General features: G+C 40.0%; 3 protein-coding genes and 1 pseudogene across 3 annotated transcripts; 2 read left to right on the top strand and 2 right to left on the bottom strand.

Moving 5' to 3' along the window:
• The first annotated feature begins 1,422 nt into the window (after positions 1–1,422).
• Positions 1,423–10,132, top strand: LOC117992466 (calphotin-like; annotated as a pseudogene).
• Positions 2,890–4,064, bottom strand: LOC117992475 (cytochrome c oxidase subunit 5B, mitochondrial-like). Its single transcript, XM_034980179.2, has 2 exons — positions 3,886–4,064; positions 2,890–3,079 (listed from the first exon to the last, which is right to left on the bottom strand). The coding sequence occupies exons 1-2, from the start codon at positions 4,046–4,048 to the stop codon at positions 2,904–2,906; spliced, it is 339 nt and encodes a 112-aa protein (XP_034836070.1). The 5' UTR covers positions 4,049–4,064; the 3' UTR covers positions 2,890–2,903.
• Positions 10,133–10,739: 607 nt separating the features above from the next.
• Positions 10,740–12,564, top strand: LOC117992447 (outer dynein arm-docking complex subunit 4-like). Its single transcript, XM_034980148.2, has one exon. It carries the CDS (start codon positions 10,764–10,766, stop codon positions 12,549–12,551), a length of 1,788 nt encoding a protein of 595 aa, XP_034836039.1. The 5' UTR covers positions 10,740–10,763; the 3' UTR covers positions 12,552–12,564.
• A 619-nt stretch (positions 12,565–13,183) lies between these two features.
• On the bottom strand, positions 13,184–16,442 carry LOC117992473 (larval cuticle protein A2B-like). Its single transcript, XM_034980176.1, has 2 exons — positions 16,404–16,442; positions 13,184–13,597 (listed from the first exon to the last, which is right to left on the bottom strand). The coding sequence occupies exons 1-2, from the start codon at positions 16,413–16,415 to the stop codon at positions 13,184–13,186; spliced, it is 426 nt and encodes a 141-aa protein (XP_034836067.1). The 5' UTR covers positions 16,416–16,442.
• Between the last annotated feature and the right edge of the window lie 2,477 nt (positions 16,443–18,919).

The following is an 18,919-nucleotide window of genomic DNA, read 5'->3' as shown; positions in this document are numbered from 1 at the left end:
GTAAATAGATTCCATCTAGCTAAATCTATGTAATTTAATATAAATAGCTCATAATAAAAATAGATTTAAGACCAAATTGTACCACATTCTAGCAAATAAAACTATTTCTATTTCTATTCTATTTCCATTTCTCACAGAATTCCTGATATTCTGAACCATCTGATATTTATTTTATAATACTTTGGTACTAACTATGACTACTAGTAGTCTAGTACCTATCCGGACTCCGACATCGTACAGGAATCCATAATCTGTTTGTCAATCTGCTCGCTTTTCACGGCTCATCCGTTCAACCGATTTTAATGAAATTTGGTACAGAGACCCGGCTTGCATCCCGGGGACGGACATAGGCTACTTTTAATCCCGGAAAATCAAAGAGAGTTCCCACGGGATTTTTAGGAACCTAAATTCACGCGGACGACTCCGAGGGCATCATCTAGAGTAGAAATGAACAGAACAGTGTGCACGAGTAGAACTTTTATTGTTTTATTTATCTGTAAGATTGCAAGGACAGGAGTGATATAATAATTTACATATTTGACGGTAAGTGGTACAGTTGGTTCAGGGTCAAGGAAGCTTGTAAGTTGTAAAATTTAACTAAAGTATAGTACGCGGCCCAAAGTGATGAATATCGGCCTTTAGAATGACATTTCAGGTTTGTAGAGGGTTGTCTCTGTCACTCATACCCATATGACGTTTTGTCAGACTCAACGACCGAGACAGTGCTCTACAAATTTGTTATCTCCTTCTAAAGATCGATGTTCATTACTTTTGGCCGCGTAATATAAGCTGAATTGTGCCCGTGGTTGGTGGTTTTGTCTCTAAGGGAATCTTTTTTGTAAAACAATTTTTTTTTCCAATATCTGCCGCTTTACCCCATATCAAGATTCCATAAGACTTTCCATAAGATTTTCACTATATATGAAACAACAAGCGTGCAGATAGCCCAGTAGTTAATATGTCCGCCTCCCTTTAGGGAATTTGGGGGTTCGATCCTGGGCACACACCTCTAACTTTTCTGACATTTATGTGCATTTTTCTTTCACTAGAAAGTGCCTACTATATAGATAAGTATTCCGATAATTACATTTCTTATTCGTACGAGAACACGTTCTTGAAATCACAAAACATACTGTCTCAAAAGAAAGCTCGTTTTCATTGAAATACAAGTGATCTTTATAATTTTTCAGATAAAATCATAACATTAATTTTTCGTTAATACGAACAAATGCAGTTGACTTTGAATTCGGTAAACTCATACTCATACAAAGCTCCTTCCGAAAGTGTTAACTTAATATCTCATTACCGTATATTGCAACGCCTGTAGCACTTTGAGGGAATATAAAAAGTCCGTCAGATATTATTGCAGCACATTCAAATTGAGGTCTCCTCATAGTCAAGTCACTTACCATCCCCCACAAAATGGCTTTCAAGGTACGTAGAGCAATTTTAAATATTACTTGTCATCATCAACGTTAACCCCGTCGCCAGCTCACTACTAAGCACGGATCTCCTCTCAGAATGAGAAGGGTTTCGTCATAGTCCACCACTCTGGCCAAGTGCGGATTGAAAGACTTCACACACCTTTGAGAACATTACGGAGAACACTAAAGGCATGCAGGTTTCCTCATGGATGTTTTCCTTCAACGTGATCACCTTAAAACGCACATAACTTGACCGAAAAGAGAGGTGCGTGCGCGGGATCGAAACGCGGCGACATCCCTAATAGGATGTCGCCGCCAATAAATAAGTACTTACTTATTTATTGTTGTTGCACCATTCGTTCCTGAAAAACCGGCAACACATTGAAAGTCCCTTTGGTGCTGCAAATGTTCATGGGCGGTAGTAATCACTTTACACCCGCCGGCTCGTTTATTAACTCCTAGCAAATCCACGCGACTTCGTCTGCATGCGCATGCATGCGCGTCGTGGATTTAGGTCTTTGAAAATCCCGTAGGAACTCTTTGATTTTCCGGTATAAGAAGTAGTCGTAGTAGTCACTCTCCAAATCTTTAATTACACCCATGCAAAAAATCCCAAACCACCAAAAAAACCCTCTTACGCATTTATAATAATGATTTATATTAAAAAAAATTGAATACAATGACATGTTTTCAGCTCGTTGTGCTGGTGTGTGCTGTAGCCGCTGTCCAGGCTGGCGTGATCGCCCCCGTAGCCTACACAGCACACCCAGCGCCGGTCGCATATGCAGCTGCACCCATCGTGCACGCTGCTCCGGCCGCGTCCATCGTCCACTCTGCCCCCGTCGCCTACGCCGCACCCATCGCTAAAGTCGCCGCTGTCGAAGAATACGACGCTCACCCCCAATACAGCTTCGCGTATGATGTCCAAGACGGTTTGACTGGCGACTCTAAGACACAGCACGAAACCCGTGACGGCGACGTTGTCCAGGGTGCCTACTCCGTTGTGGACCCTGACGGTACCAAGCGCACTGTGGAGTACACCGCTGACCCCCACAACGGGTTCAACGCGGTGGTCCACAGGGAACCCCTCGGCGTGAAAGCTGTAGCATCTGTAGCTAAGATCGCCGCTCCGGTCGCCTATCACGCAGCCCCAGTAGCCTACTCCGCTCCCCTCATCCACCACTAAACTGAAAAGCCACCTAGTCAAAAGTCAATCAATTTATTATTTTAATAAATTAATAAAGATATTTAAACAAATGTTTTGCTTCTATTTCCCACCAACATATCAAAGATTATCATATTAAATGACCAATATATTATACAAAAATATTACCGTTAAGATTACCGGTAAGGTTAAGTAGGAAACCAAAAAAACTTCTTTCGAAGAACGGTTTATATAATATAATATATTTCCTATAATCTATTTTGATAGTTATTAAAGGTATCAAAATATATTATAGGAAATTAAAACTAAACTAATCACAGCGGCGCAACAGGGCATAGTTCAAACCAGTAACCACAGCCGCAGCGTCTCGGCCATCCCATATGCACCCACATGTACTCGATGTGCATCGTGTCGGGGTGGCAAACGCATCCCACCAGGCGACTGCTGTATGCGCTGGGTATGAGATTAGGGCATTCGCGGGTCCCAGGGCCTGAAAATTGTTACAGATTTTCTTCAATCAGGCTTGCGCTTGACGTAAATAATGCTCAATTATTATTTTAGTTGTATGGCGATTGGTAAGAAAGCATCATCATCAACCCATCGTCGTCGGCCAGAAGAATCAGAAAGCCATCGTAAGGTTTAGGCCATAATCCGCCTGTTGACCAAGTGCGGATTGGCAGACTTCAGACACCTTTGAAAACATTATGAAAAACTCTCAGGCATGCAGATTTTCTCACCATATTTTCCTTCACCGTTAAAGCAAGTGATACTTATTGAATTGCTTAAAATGCACATAACTCGCATAAACGCACACGAAAAGTAATAGGTGCGTGCCCGGAATCGAACCTCCAACCTCCCGTATAGGACACCGATGTCTTAACCACTAGGCTATCACCGCTTTAAAAAAATCATATAATACTCTGGACTAAAAGCCAGCGCGTGCAAGACCTTCGTTATTTTATAAAAGCCGAAAGTTTCTCTGCAGATTATCCTCAACACAGGTAATATAAAGGTATAAAAAATCTATCGTCAAAGTATAAAGTCATTTTTTTACTGCCCTGATGTATTCGTTCCTGTCTTTTTTCTAAGTAGTATTAGAAATCCAGACACACAGTGTCGTGGCAACCCTCTGCCAGACACCCTTAAACTTTTAAACTTTAAGGGCGTCTGGCAGGGGGTTGCCGCGACACTACCCGCTACTTACTTCGCTACCCGTGCGAAGTCGAAGCGTTACTAAATAGTAGAATGTTTAAAATAGTCCAAGTGGGTAAGTTTAAGCTGTAAAGATATACTTACCTCTTTTAATTGACATGATGCGGAAGGGATCGCACTCGCCAGCGAGATGAGCCAATAGTTCCCGTTTTTCAATGCCAGTCAGTTGGTCCAGGGTGTCGTGCATCGTACCATATATTCGACTTCCCGCTCGTTGCAGATACCGTGCCCCTTGGGGCCACCACATTTTGGGAAACTACAAAGCCACCTGAAAGAAATAAAAAAATAAACTTTTCCGGCATAGTATGGCCTATAATACAACGTGATTACGCGATTATAGCGCTGGCGATGCGACCATCGCGTCACGGTAATGTTATCTAATATTACCGTGATCGCGTGCTTGCGTCAAATAGAAAGAGAATACGCGACCATCGCGCGAATGCCAATTAGGACACCTATTCGAGATCAGTATGTTTGATCGCACGTTCGTACGAGTAAAATTTGCGCGAACTTCCGATGATCGCGTAATCGCGTTTTATTAGGACAACGCCTTAAAATTATTTAACGTCGTTGTCCACCAGGACGGTCTGCCAACACTGCGCTTTCAGGTGCGCGATCGCCATTGCACCACCTAGTGACCCAGACGTCTATCGGCTTTTCCTACTTAGTACATCGCATAAGTCGCATAGAGCTGCTGGATTCAGTCGGCGCAAGATCGTGGCGTGTGGAAGTCCTGTAAGAGACCTATGTCCAGCTGTGGACGTCTATCGCTTGATGATGATGATAATGATTATGAAATGTAACTTAAACCTCATACGGAAGCAATCGGTTTTACATTTAGCTATTTTCATTTTAATTTGAAATATATAATAGAATAGAATTTTTTTTTGTTTAAAATGCTTTTATACTTAAAGCTCCATAAAGTGCTTTTGAATCGTCAAAAAATCTACCATATACCTACTGGTTTGGTATGCCATTTCTATGGCGAATAAACAGCTAGAGAATCGGTGATTGCTCTTTTCTATAAACGATTTTACTAATATAGATTTACGTTATGATCATGGACTTATTAATATGTCCATGAATAACCTAAAATTATAAGATCCTCCAAGCTTATAATCAAGATTTTTCTTCCTCCACTAGCGAGTAACGACAGCCCACAGGACTAGTAAGAAGTATAAACTCGTAAAACAACCTCATTATTTAATCGTACCTGTATGCATATACGTACCCACTCAAAATTATATTAAAAAGAACACTGAAAACCTTTTAAATTGTAAAAAAGTTTTAAGTTGTTTTTAAGATGTTTTAAACATGAATCGCGATATCTAAAGTATTTTGTATTGATCAGTTAGTTATGTTGTTGTGACAGTAAGTACTAATCAAAAAAAATATATTTTAATGTCACTTTTTTATTACCAGCCTTTTGCTGAATAATAATACCTGAAATAAAAAAGGTTTGATGATTATTATTAATGGAACGCTTCCGTAAGCTAAGAAATAAAATTATGCTTCTGTTTTCCACGCAAGTTTCAATATTGGCCTATTTCGACTTTAGACCTTCACAATATATTTATTAATAAAAATCGATATCAGATATCGATAACTCATAAATAATACCTACGTACCTATATTGTAAAGTGTTACAAAATACAAATGATGCATCTTGTGCGGATGTGCGTATTGGAATTTGAAAATTCGCTTCATCTAGTGTTATATTTTATTAATTTAAATAGCACCTTGACTGTAATTTTTATCATATCGTATATCATGAATTAAATGTGACTGCGTTTAAGCGTAGGCCTATAACATGGGCAAAGATAATATATTAAACAAGATATTATCTTTGAACATGGGTAAGAAATATACGAAGTATAAAAACATTGGAACTGCATAACATTACATTCAGTACTAAAAATTTACGGAAACAATTAATGAAAAATGTAATCGTTTACAGCATCAATATTATTACTTTTAGGCCTACAATAAGAGCATGACATTTAGAGTTTACATCCAGTAGTCCTTGTGCCATAACAAGTGATACACTTGTTCTGCTGATCGGAACATGCCGTCTGGTAGGAGCTGCATCAAATTCATATAGTAGAGTTCGCCCGAGGCATCTTGCTCGGTGTATAAAATCGTATGCCTGATTCTTTTCCACATCATATTTGATCATTCGCTCATCCAAAACAGTTGCTAAAATGTTCAAGGTGCGAAATATTGAATTTTGTTCTATTTTTATTTGACTACTTATTTGATTTTTGAGTGAAATGGATTTTTATTGACTAATGGTTTGATTAGCTACCTACTTAATGGTAAGGGTCATGCACTCTAGGATGGAACTTGCTATGAGGGACACTTTTTGCACCTTTGCTTTGACAAAGTGTTAAGTAGGTACCTAACTATTAACAGCCATTAATCTGCCAAGTGTGGCCTGAGGAAGTTGCCCTTCGTGTTTCCTGTCACGTAATAATTATACCTTCAAAGCAAAAGTGAATTGACATCTTCTCGGCAAGCGCGCTCCAATCTAGGTCTCATCATTGCTTTTTACCAAGCGTGATTGTCGTCAAATGCAATCCTACCTAGCAATAAAGAAAAAAGGGAATTTGGCAAAATACATTGATTTGCTAAAACCTGAGTATAATCAAAAAATGACAATATTTGTAAGTGTTTAACGGAAATCGTAAATGTAAAATATTTATTTTGTTTACAGGTCGTCGCTTTCGCATGCTTGGTGGCCGCAGCTAGTGCCGGCATTGTCCCGGCTGGACCAATCACTTACGCCGCCCCAACATACCATTACGCTTCCGCCCCTGTTGCTAAAGTTGCCTACTCCGCCCCCGTAACTTACGCCGCAGCCCCAGTTGCCAGAGTTGCCTACTCCGCCCCTGTGTCATACGCAGCACCCGTCACCAAATACGCTGTAGCGCCGGTCGCTAAGGTCGAGGAATACGACGCTCACCCACAATACAGCTTCGCCTATGACGTACAAGACGGTCTAACCGGTGACTCTAAGAGCCAGCACGAAACCCGGGATGGCGATGTAGTACAAGGCTCCTACTCCGTAGTTGACCCCGATGGCACCAAGCGTACGGTTGATTACACTGCTGACCCACACAACGGATTTAACGCAGTCGTTCGCAAGGAAGCTCTTGGCGTTAAGGCTGTGGCTGCACCAGTCGCGTACTCCGCTCCCGTGGCTAAGGTTGCTCCAGTAATCCACGCCGCTCCAGTGTCATATCACGCCGGGCCTGGCGTTTCCTACGCTTCCGCTCCCGTTGCCTACTCCAGCTCTCCGGTCGTACACCACGCACCCATTACGTACTCATCCCCTATTTACCACCACTAAATACAATTTAACTTGAATACCAAAATGTAAATATTTTTATTAATAATAATTTTATTTATTATCATGCAAATTTTGTTTTATTTATACTTAGTTAACACCACAACTTGGAAATCAGTAGTTTGGTAAGTGATGTTTTAGTCTAAAATGGAAGTGGGTTAACATAGAAGAGGTAGTATGGTAGTTTTATTAACGTTTCCTATGAGACATTATATACCGGAACTTTACGGCTAAGTGACTAAGTTCGATTCCGGGCACGCAAGTTTTCGCAGTTATATGAGTTTTAAGCATTTAAATATCACTTGCTTTAACGGTGAAATAAAACATCGTGAAGAAATTTGCATGCCCTAGAGTTCTCCATAATGTTCTCAAATGTGTTTGAAGTCCGCCAATCTACACTTGGCCACCCGTGTTCAGTAGTAAGCCGGCGATGTGAACAGTATTGGTAGTGAGTTGAGATTTTCAGAACTTGCATTATTTTCTATTGCCGCTATAACAACAAATAAATAAATTTAAAATGGCTGCCGTGCGGCTTTTTAAGATTCTAATCTTATAGGCTTAGAATTCAGTACCTACACATCCTAGGATCCTAGACATCTGCTAAGAAAGAATTTTTGAAAATTCACCTCCTACAGTACAGTACAATAGGGAAATTTGTTTAGTCCACGCGGACAAAGTCGCGGGCATAAGCTAGTCTAATCTAAAATCATCAAAAAACCCAACTCATCAGTGTTATCCACCAAGATTGATTCATAATTATCATCATTAACAACCTCAGTACTGAGTATTGGCCTCCACCCTCTCAGAATGAGAAGGGCTTGACGCTAGCCAACTGTGGACTGGCAGACTCTACACACCCTTAAGAACATTATGTAGACAGGCATGCAGGTTTCCTCACGATGTTTTCCTTCACAGTTAAAGCTAGTGAAATTTAATTGCTTCAAACGCACTCAACTCCGAAAAGTTACCCGGTCTAACTCCTAGTGGTTAATACGTTTTTTTATTCGGATACAAGTTAGCCATTGACTGCAATCTCACCTGGTGGTAAGTGATGATGCAGTCTAAGATGGTAGCGGGCTAACCGGTATACGTATAATCAACCACTAGGCTATCTCCACACAGTATCTGAAAATATCTCTAAAACTGAATTTTTATAGAATTTCTTCATTTTTGGCGGAAAGTCAAGAACAACAGATTTTCCGTCTTTGACAAACTGCAGCTCATTTCCAATTGCGAGCACATCCGTGGTGATGCGCGGGCACAATACTAAGTGCAAACTTGGCCCGGTGTCACAACCCGCATCACTATATATACTTCGGCAGACTCTTCAGGAGCATAGTCATACTTGGCTCCATCAGCTCATCCCAACAGCTATGGTTTTTAAGGTAACACAAAACATTATAATAGGTACATTTTACCAAAAAAAACTTACTTTGTCTTAAAAATTCACACCAATTTAATTAAAAAAAATATTTTAAGATAAATCTTATATAATTCTTAAACATTCATTAACATTTATTTTAGTAACCTTTCAGATAAAATAATGCATCAGTCTCTGCTTTTCTTAAAAACCACAAGTCATCGACTTCCGACATCCTATGATACAATTTCTTTCAGTGCTTTACTCACACGATTACAAGGCCTAATTGAGATTCAAGAGGCTACGCGGTGCTGTCCTTGACAAGTATCCTCAGCTTGTTAGTAATTTCTCCGTGCACACTTTACGCAACTGCTCTAGTCTTGCCCTCGTAAAACCGTGTCACTATTTCAAGTACGACATACGTGAACATAAACTCGACCTTTGGGATATTTACTTTAAATTCTTCTCAGACTAGGGCGCGTTTGGAACCCTCGTAACTTTAGTTTTATGTCTACGTAATTAATATAATTATTACATCACTAGCTGATGCCCGCGACTTCGTCCGCGTGGAATTAGTTTTTTTTAAATCCCGTGGGAACTATTTGATTGTCCGGGATAAAAAGTAGCCTATGTCACTCTCCAGGTCTTTATCTATACCCATGCAAAAAATCACGTCAAGCCGTTGCGCCGTTGCGACGTGATTGAAGGACAAACCAACAAACCAACAAACAAACACACTATCGCATTTATAATAAGGGTACTGATTCTTAAAATTCAATAATTGCCAATCAAAAAGTACCTAATACATTTTGAATAAATACTTTGAATATTATATTTTAAGCATTCGTCATGATCAACCCCACCGCCGCCAGCTCACTACTGAGTTTTCTCTCAGATTGGCCATAGTCTGGCCAAGTGCAGATTGACAGACTTCCCAAACCTTTGAGAAGAGGCCGACATTTTAAGCACTAGGCAGTACTTAAGTTAATTTTTGTTAACAGATCATCATCTTCTCCTGCTTCGTGGCCTTAGCCCGAGCTGGTGCACCCGTAGCCGTAGCGGCTCCCTTAGTCGCGGCACCAGTCCCTGCGAGGCTTGAAGAGTTTGACCCTCTCCCTCAATATCAATTCGGATACAACGTAGCCGATGCCCAGACAGGAGACTACAAGAGTCAACAGGAGCAACGCAATGGGGACTTAGTTCAAGGCTCGTACTCGCTCGTGGACCCTGATGGTACGCGCCGGACTGTCGATTATTCCGCTGACTCAGTCAATGGATTCAATGCGGTCGTGCGCAAGGAACCTCTAGTTGCTGCAGCTCCAGCTGTGGTTGCTGAGCCAGCAGTAGTGCCTGCCCGATACGCTGCTGCCCCTGTTGTCGCCGCCCCCGTTGCCGCTGCCCCTGTCGTGGCTGCCCCCGTCGCCAAGTACACCGCTGCGTACACCGCCCCACTAGCATATGCAGCATACACAGCACCAGTAGCTAAGGTGGCAGCGTACACTGCTCCCGTGGCGAGATTTGCTGCATACTCTGCGCCATTTTATAGTCCGTACGCCAGATTGACTGCAGCCCCCGTAGCACCAGTGGTAGCGGTTTAATTTGATTTACTACGAATAGGAATGACTGATTGAAAACATGACCAATAAACTTTTTAATTTATAAATACTTAATTATTATTTTATTGTTTTCTTATCCAACAGGTACTTATTTTTCAGGTGCACATAAGGGTGCACATTACTCTACACTGTTTTATAACGAGTAAAATTTAACTCCTTACGCGCCATTTTTACTTTATGTGTCATATTTCATGTAAAAAGTAAGATTTTAGCACAATTTTAGTCCTTATTTTAAAGGTGAACCACCCACGGTGAACCATACTTTTAACATGACAGGTGACCCATAGAGTTAAAATGGCGCGTGAGGAGTTATTTTGTATGGTTAGTCCGTACAAAATAACTCCTCACGCGCCATCACGTATCTATAAATTTTATTTTTTTAGCCTAAGCTTTTAGCAAACAAACGCACTAGGTATTGGATTCTGACCACACTACCAGTACAAAATCTTCTTTGAGAATACAATTTTTATAGCAAGGTAGGTAGATGGTAGGTAGAGATTAGCGATGTGTAATGAAAAATAAAAAAGTGACAACAAAATCAAAACAAATAAATAGAGTTTTTATCAGTCTATGTTGGCATAATTATGTAGTTTTGGAAATAATATTATATTATTTCATTTCATTGCCTTAATCCTCAACAATGGAGGAAAAACAACTTTATGGAGCTTTAACAGTGTATAGAGAAAGAGGCGCTTATTTAAGACGTCTTGAACAGTTCGAAAAAGCTAAGGCAGCCTACGATGAAGCCTACAACAATGTCTCTGACGACGTTCGTCTGCTTATTGGTCGCAGTCAAGTATGTGCTGATGCGGTACAACCTGTTCAAGCGTACACAGACGCAGAACTTGCGCTCAAACTGGAGCCTCACAACATGAATGCCCGCAACATGCAAGCTCGGGCGATGTACACTATGTCAGACTTTGAAAGGTCCGTTGTGATGAACTATAGGGGTGCCAGGCATCGAAGACAGCCACCCTATTTTATAGAAGGAATCAATCAGGGCCTCGAAACTATTCAAGACTGTATTGGAGTTAACGCGGGGACTGTTATGTTGGATTTTTTACCTTTGATTAAGAAAATGGAGGCGAAGGCAGGTCGCTTTGATGACGACGAACCCAGGAAGCAGTTACATGTTTCTCGGATTCCAAAGCCAGAACGAAAGAAAAAACTTACTCAAAATGAAGCACGACAACATTTAACCCTAGCTCGGGTCCTAGCTATGAAATACTTAGGACCGATGGCATACGATAAATTTTTTCTTCAAGATCTCACCGATGATGAACGTTTGAAATCTGCGAATTCAGGTGGAAGTATACAGTTAAAAGCAATCGTTCATGAAGCTTTTAGGTCTCTTAGTGAGAGACAAGATATGTTGCGATCACAGCGTCCTTATTATACCATAAAACTAGCCGAAAAGGCTGAATCAAAACATCAAAATAAATATAAAGAGGCTGTATTAATCAAAGAACGAGAAATAGGTGCTCGAACAGCTGAAAGACTGTTGAAACAGATTGAGAAGAGCCTGTGTGAAAATCGTATTATGGATTTGGTTGCACAAGCGGAGCGTATGCAAATGTTCTTAGATATCAAAACTCCACGTACATTACCTGATAAAGAGACATATACTGATCGCTTGTACCGTGCTGTAGGAGAAGGTTATTTAGCCCAACATCGCCTGTCGTATACCCTAAGCGAACGAGGAAACCGACGTCGTATCGCTTTTCTTATGGGTTTACCGGTTGGACGTCCCAAGTCATTTGATTCAGTTATGGCAAACTATCCTCACAAGTTTATTGATATAAAAAAAGCTACTGCAAAGGTGATAGCTACGCTGGAAATGTGTGAAAACTCAACTATGAAATGTTGGTTAATGTACGAATTAGCACGTTTATTGTGTACTCAAAAGAACTATGCACTCGCAAAGTTCTATGCGAAAAAGTGCCAGCGGGAGGCGCAAGAAATAGGCAATACCACTTGGTGGCTGAATGGGTGTTTTGTACTAATGAGCGGGGATATGCAGCAGGGTAATTCGAATGAAGTGCGAATCCAAGTAGAAGAAGCATATGAGTTTTCGAAGAAATTGCAAGATCCTGAACGTGTTCAAGCCTTTTTAGCAAAATGCGCTGAAATTGCAGCAGAAACTGTTACTGCGGACGAAAGAAAAGCAATAATACAGCGTGAGAGACAAATTGTAAGCATAATGGACGAAGCGCAAGCTATTGAAACGCGAGTGTTATTCAAAAGAATGTCTACTGTGCCTCCTGGCAGACGCTTTGCGGTTTTGCCGCGTAAACCTGAAGCTGCCGCGACGCAAGCTGAACGTAAGCGACGACGACAGAGGGGATTATCTGTTATACCGGGTCCTGAACGGGTATTACCTTCTCCTCCAAAATCTAATACACTGGGTTTCCAGGTATTTGATTTATAGTTTACTTATTCGTGTTTAGCATTTATTTTTTACCAAATATTCGTATTTTGATAATAAAAACTATAGATAATAAATCTCGTTGGTATATTACCTATGGCTACTGTATTTATTTACACTAGGTAATTCATATGAAATATTTGTAGTTTATACGGAGTAAGCGACGAGAGCTGCGGCATGGGTATAGTTCACTCTGGCTAACGTTAGCCGGGGCAAAACGGTTGGGCCGTGAAAGGCTAGCAGACAGACAGACACACTTTCGCATTTATAATATTAAAATATTAAGGTATGGATGGATTATTAATTATTATTATTCGTAATTATTTCATTTCATTTACTATCGTTTGATAGTTACATACCTAATTGACTTGATATCTATTTACTTGTCATTGACACACCAGCACTGATGACTGTATTAACCCATATTTAATTACTTAATTGGAGACGGAGGAAGGGATAATAGTACTAATTTATGTTAGGTTTCCCAAGTGAATTTAGCATCAACGTCACAATACCAACTGCATAATTTCAATTCATTTAATACTTAATATAAATAACAATTACTTATTATAATAAGCCTTAATCAATTAATAGGTAGGTATATACAGCAACACAACAAAATTGTAATAATTCATCTAAAAGTAGTAGGGTAGTCTTGGGGCATATAACGGAGCGGGTGCTGGGGCGAAGACAGGTGCTCGGGCGAGAACTGGTGCGGGGACAGGGGCGACCACTGGAGCTGGGGCAAGAACTCTAGCAGCAGGGACGACCAAGGGTTCGCGTCGGACAATAGCGTTGAAACCGTTCAAAGGATCAGCAGTGTAGTCCACAATCCTCCTTGTACCGTCAGGGTCAATTACTGAGTACGAGCCTGTCACGAGGTCGCCGTTTCTTTGTTCTTGGTGCCCCTTGTAGTCTCCGGTCAGAGAGTCTTGGACGTCGTAGCCGTAGGAGTATTGAGGTAGAACGTCAGCTACGCGCGCAGCTACTGGGAGAGGCGCTACGACACTGGCGGAAGCCACGCCTACTACGCAGATGAATACTACAATCTGAAAACAAGAGATACAATTATTATATTGGTACTTATAACTAAACTAGGTTATACTCGCGACTTCGTTTCTTTGATTTAATTGGAACATTACAATTAAAATACGTACATAATTAATCACTTGACACAAAAGCTAAATAATAATAGTATGTGAGCTGCGGGAATTGGAGGTTGCATGGGGGCACAGCGTTGTAGCGGGGTACTTACTCTACAAAGCATTTTTAATTTTCTTACAAGAACTTTTTAAACCACATACTACGGGCACGCGACGCCCCGCACACCCGCCCTAGTGTGCAGGGTCTCCCCCGTCTCATACCCCGATTGTAATCTCGACCTGTCTCGTACTATAGCTACTAATATTTCTAAAATATTTCTTAAAGAATTGAGCTATAAAACGATCAATTACACAACGAGGACGTCGCGTCGTGTTCGCCAACACATTTATATGCACGAGTTGTGCTATGTACTGAATACATGCGCTCACTTGCAACATTATCCTCAAAGAAAGGGTCAGTTTTCGTAACTCTATACGTCCGGCATAGTAATGGATCAGAAGGAAGTAAGCCAAAAATTAGTGCACTTGCGCAGACTTGAATAGTTGAGGATCAAAACTTCCAGAACTAAGAACCTGTAAGAGATCTTTCAGACTCTCAGCTATACATATAACTAAGAGTACGAGAGCTTTATGATGAAACATAGATTTTTTTCCGCACAATCAATTTTCCTTTAAGTAGTTACCTATTTAGTTTCGTGATAAAAACACTAGTAGGCAAGTATGTAGGTATAGCTTGCAACCATAGCTATTGCTGGTTCTTTTCAGTAGAGAGGTAGACAGGCCATTCCGAACTTATGACCACTTCGATTTCAGTTCGATTAGATACACTTGACGATTCAAAAGCACTTAAAAGTTTATTCCGATATAAAATTCATTTCGCCTGTGTAATTTATTTTATACTACTAGATAATGTTCGCGACTTCGTCCGCGTGGAATTAGGTTTTTAAGAATCCCGTGGGAACTCTTTGACTTTCTGGGATAAAAATTAGCCAATGTCCTTCCCCGGAATGCTATCTATCTCTGTATCAAATTTCGTCAAAATCGGTTGAACGGATGGGCCATGAAAGGCTAGCAGACAGACAGACATACAGCAGACAGACACACTTTCGCATTTATAATAATAATACTTAGTACATTAGTGTATAGTATAGTACGGATTAATATTTTTAGTTGCTATTTAAAGCCATGTATTTGAAGTGAGTAGATAAATTTATCAAATTAATTAGTATCAATACGAAGATTTATGAAGAAGGTTAAGTCATGTCTATGTCGCAAATTATCCACTTATGGAGAGTTAGTCAATTGCGAGCCGTGTGACATCGTTAGATTTTATCGACAGTGTGCTCCACAATAGATAGCAACGTATGTACAGTTCGCGGTAGAAAATATTGTGCATCGACCTTTAGAAAGAGATAGCGGTTTCGTAGAGCGTTGACCATGTCGTTCAGACCATTGATGCTGGAAGAGGCACCCCTCTGTTGAGATTTGAGACCGACAAAACGTCACATAGGCCTGAGTGACAGAGACAACGCTCTACAAAGCCGAAATCTCATTCAAAGTCGAGGTACAATATGCTGGCTACTGTAGCTTGCTCAATACTTGGACAGACAAAACGCGAGACGGCATCAGAACGGCATAATATTTTACTAAATACGTGTACATATCATGATGAGGAACTGCATGAAGGTGTTCACACTGCGAAGGGCAGCGCGGTTTCGCCAGTACTGTCTGGCATCGCTGCCGTCACCCGTCACACATTGTGTTTCTAACCGTTTAATTTTAACGTTTGCAGCCTACACACTACACAGCCTGTATAGAGTATAGACTATAATATACTGTATAGTGTATAGGTTGGGTTAAAATTTACTGACCCAATTGTACCTATACAGTCCAGACTAATAATAAAAATGCAAAAGTGTGCATTAAAATGCAAAAGTCGCATGGGCCCAGACCGACAGACGTCTGTCTGTATTAATGAAGTTTGGTACAAAAATAGCCTGCATCGCGGAGACGGACATAGGCTCCTTTTATCCAGAAAAAGTCAGAGTTCCTACGGGATTTTTATGCCGCAGGCACTATGGTCTAATCCATACTAATATTATAGATGTGAAAGTGTGTCTGTCTGTCTGTATGTTTGCTAGCATTTCACGGCCCATCCGTTGAACCGATTTTAATGAAAATTGGTACAGAGATAGTTTCCACCCCGTGGAAGGACAGGGGCTACTTTTATCCCGGAAAATCAAAGAGTTCCCGCAGGACTTTTAAAAATCCTAATCCTCGCGGACGATGTCGCGGGCATCGTCTAGTTTAATATAAAGATAAATACTTGCAGATTTTGATTACAGGACAGGTACATTCTTATTTTTATAACAAAACCTTTAGCAATTATTAAATGTACTACAAAAATAATAAAAGTAAATTATAATAATTAAGTAAGTATGGCTTTCTAAAACAGAAAATCATACTCTTAAAAATTATTTGAAACTTCTTAAGTAAGCTTTAAATTTTTTCAATTAATTAATTTAGTTCATTTTGGCTGCCCCTGAAAATTAAAACGTCTAAAATGGGTGGAATTTATATTTATATACCTATGCAATTTTAACCTTAGATTTTACAAGATGGAGATGATTTCTCTACGTAATTTTATTTAAAAAAATCAGGACTTGACCTTGGTTTTTAAAAATTGTCTAATTTTTTAAAAAATCAATTCTTTATTTTTTTTAATTTTTTTTCATATTTTATTGCTTCTTACCTTGTTGTTCATGGTTGGTCGCTTAGATGAGGATGTGCAGTGTCCGAGGAAGAACTGTGCCTTCCCTCGGGGAGCCCCACATTATATACCGATGTACATCAATACGTAACTCGGGACGTGAGCACAATACTGGTGGCTCATTGAAGAAAGTTACACCTGCGACGCACTGTTACGATTTATAAAATGCTTTCTTCATATAGAGCAAGCCACGACTTGAATATCGGACAGAGGCAACAGCTGATTCACTGAAATGTTTTGAAATTGTTTTCAACACCGTGCTTCTTATGGAAAACATCTGAAAGCCTTCTAAAATTATAATAATTTTCGCATACCAGATTTACAAATCTGGTAATTTTAGGGTTCCGTACCTCAAAAGAAAAAAAGGATTCCTTATCACTTTGTGGACTGTCTGTCTGGCCGCCTGTCCGTCTGTACGTCTGTTCGTCTTTTCTGTCAAGAAAATCTATAAGGTAGGGTAGGCTAGTTAAAAATTACAAACTTAATTTAAATTAGCAGAACAACAACGAGAGTCAGCATTCAGCATTATTTAATGGCATCCCTCTAATTTATTAGAGGGATGCCATTAAATAATAATAATATAATAGACAACATAATATAATTATTACCTCTATCTTTGATCAGGTTAATAAAGAAATAAATAAAAAACCGGTCAAGTGCGAGTCAGGCTCGCGCAACGAGGGTTCCGTACCACAGTCGTATTTTTTCGACATTTTGCACGATAATTCAATAACTATGATGCATAAAAATAAATAAAAATCTGTTTTAGAATTCACAGGTGAAGCCCTTTCATATGATACCCCACTTGATATAGTTATCTTACGTCGAAAATTGAAAACACTAATTATGAGTCAATCAATCACTAGTCATGAAGACCACAATTAAATTTTGTTCTTGTGATGTAACCACAAATTCACGGTTTTCAGATTTTTCCCCGAATGTCTGCTATACGACCTACCTATTTGCCAAATTTCATGATTCTAGGTCAATGGGAAGTACCCTATAGGTTTCTTGACAGACAGACAACAAAGTGACCCTATAAGGGTTCCTTTTTTCCTTTTGAGGAACGGAACCCTAAAAATGATCTATGATTTGTACAGTGTGTACGATGCACTCTCTGGGCCTATCGAGCGGCTGCTTTTAAACCAATAAGTGCTATCTAGTAGCTCTGTGAGGAGGTCAAAGCTAAGCTACGAAAGTATGTAACCATTTTCCACTAATTCTAAGCGGTGAGATATGCTAGTGGCTAGAAGATGCACCGCCGCGAGGTAGCTGTCCGAGATACATGCGCGACTCAAGCTACCCGATTTACATTTCAATAAGTACAGTAGCGAGCTAACTTGTTGATTAAGTAAGTAAGTTGTTGATATAAGTAAAGTTCAATAGATCGCGATTCTATTTTTCGGCGAGTCCAGTACGAATTAGCCCCCATTCTCGCGTCTCCCGCACCCGGCCAACTTAACTCGCCGGCATGTAGACGGGCGAGTTTAGTACAGTTCATAAGCGATACATCGACAGAAGAGAGAGCACCAGGCTACAACATTGATGCATCCGTAGCTCACTTCCGTAGCTTCATATCAATAGCTCCCATCTACAGCACCCACTCCTCCTTATAAAAAACTAGTTTTGTTGAACCCGTTTCCACCAATGCTAAGCTATGTGGAGCATTAAAAATGATTGGTGGCCATCATACCTACACATCCATAGCAGCGTAGAAAAGCACATCTCTGGTTGGCTCTTGTTCGCTTTACTTATAGTATACTTACCCAAATATTCGATTCGAATGGATTGAATTAGGTAGTTTTATATTTAAGTATCATACAATAACGATGAGATTGTATTTTACTATTCGCTGCAATACAATACAAACCTACTATAGTCGTCGTAGTGTAGGAAATAGGAATGTGTTTTGTTATAGAGAGAGAGCAAGCGCGTGCCAAACCTTTGTTATTTTATAAAAGCTGAAAGTTTCTCTGCGTATTGTCCCCAAAACAGGGAGGAATGGTTGTTTAGATGTTTAAATGTTCAAAGGTTTCTGGCAGGGAGTTACCATGACACTAAGTGTCTGGCAATGAATAACGTTATTTCTAATACAATTCCGAAGAAAATATAAAAAAAACCGGCCAAGTGCGAGTCAGACTCGCGCAATGAGGGTTCCGTACTACAGTCGTATTTTTTTCGACATTTTGCACGATAATTCAAAAACAATGATGCATAAAAATAAATAAAAATCTGTTTTAGAATGTACAGGTGAAGACCTTTCATATTATTATGATACCCCACTTGATATAGTCACTCACTTCGAAAGTTGAAAATACTAATTATTAGTTCATGACCACAATTTAATATTTTTGTGTGATCTAGCCCTAAATTCACGATTTTCAGATTTTTTCCCCAAATGTCAGCTATAAGGTCTACCTACCTGCTAAATTTCATGATTCTAGGTCAACGGGAAGTACCCTGTAGGTTTCTTGACAGACAGACAGACAGACAGACAG

Source organism: Maniola hyperantus, chromosome 21 (assembly GCF_902806685.2).
Source record: "Maniola hyperantus chromosome 21, iAphHyp1.2, whole genome shotgun sequence".
NCBI lineage: Eukaryota > Metazoa > Arthropoda > Insecta > Lepidoptera > Nymphalidae > Maniola > Maniola hyperantus.
The sequence above is the reverse complement of the archived record's forward strand: the minus strand, read 5'-3'. Positions and strand labels throughout refer to the sequence as shown.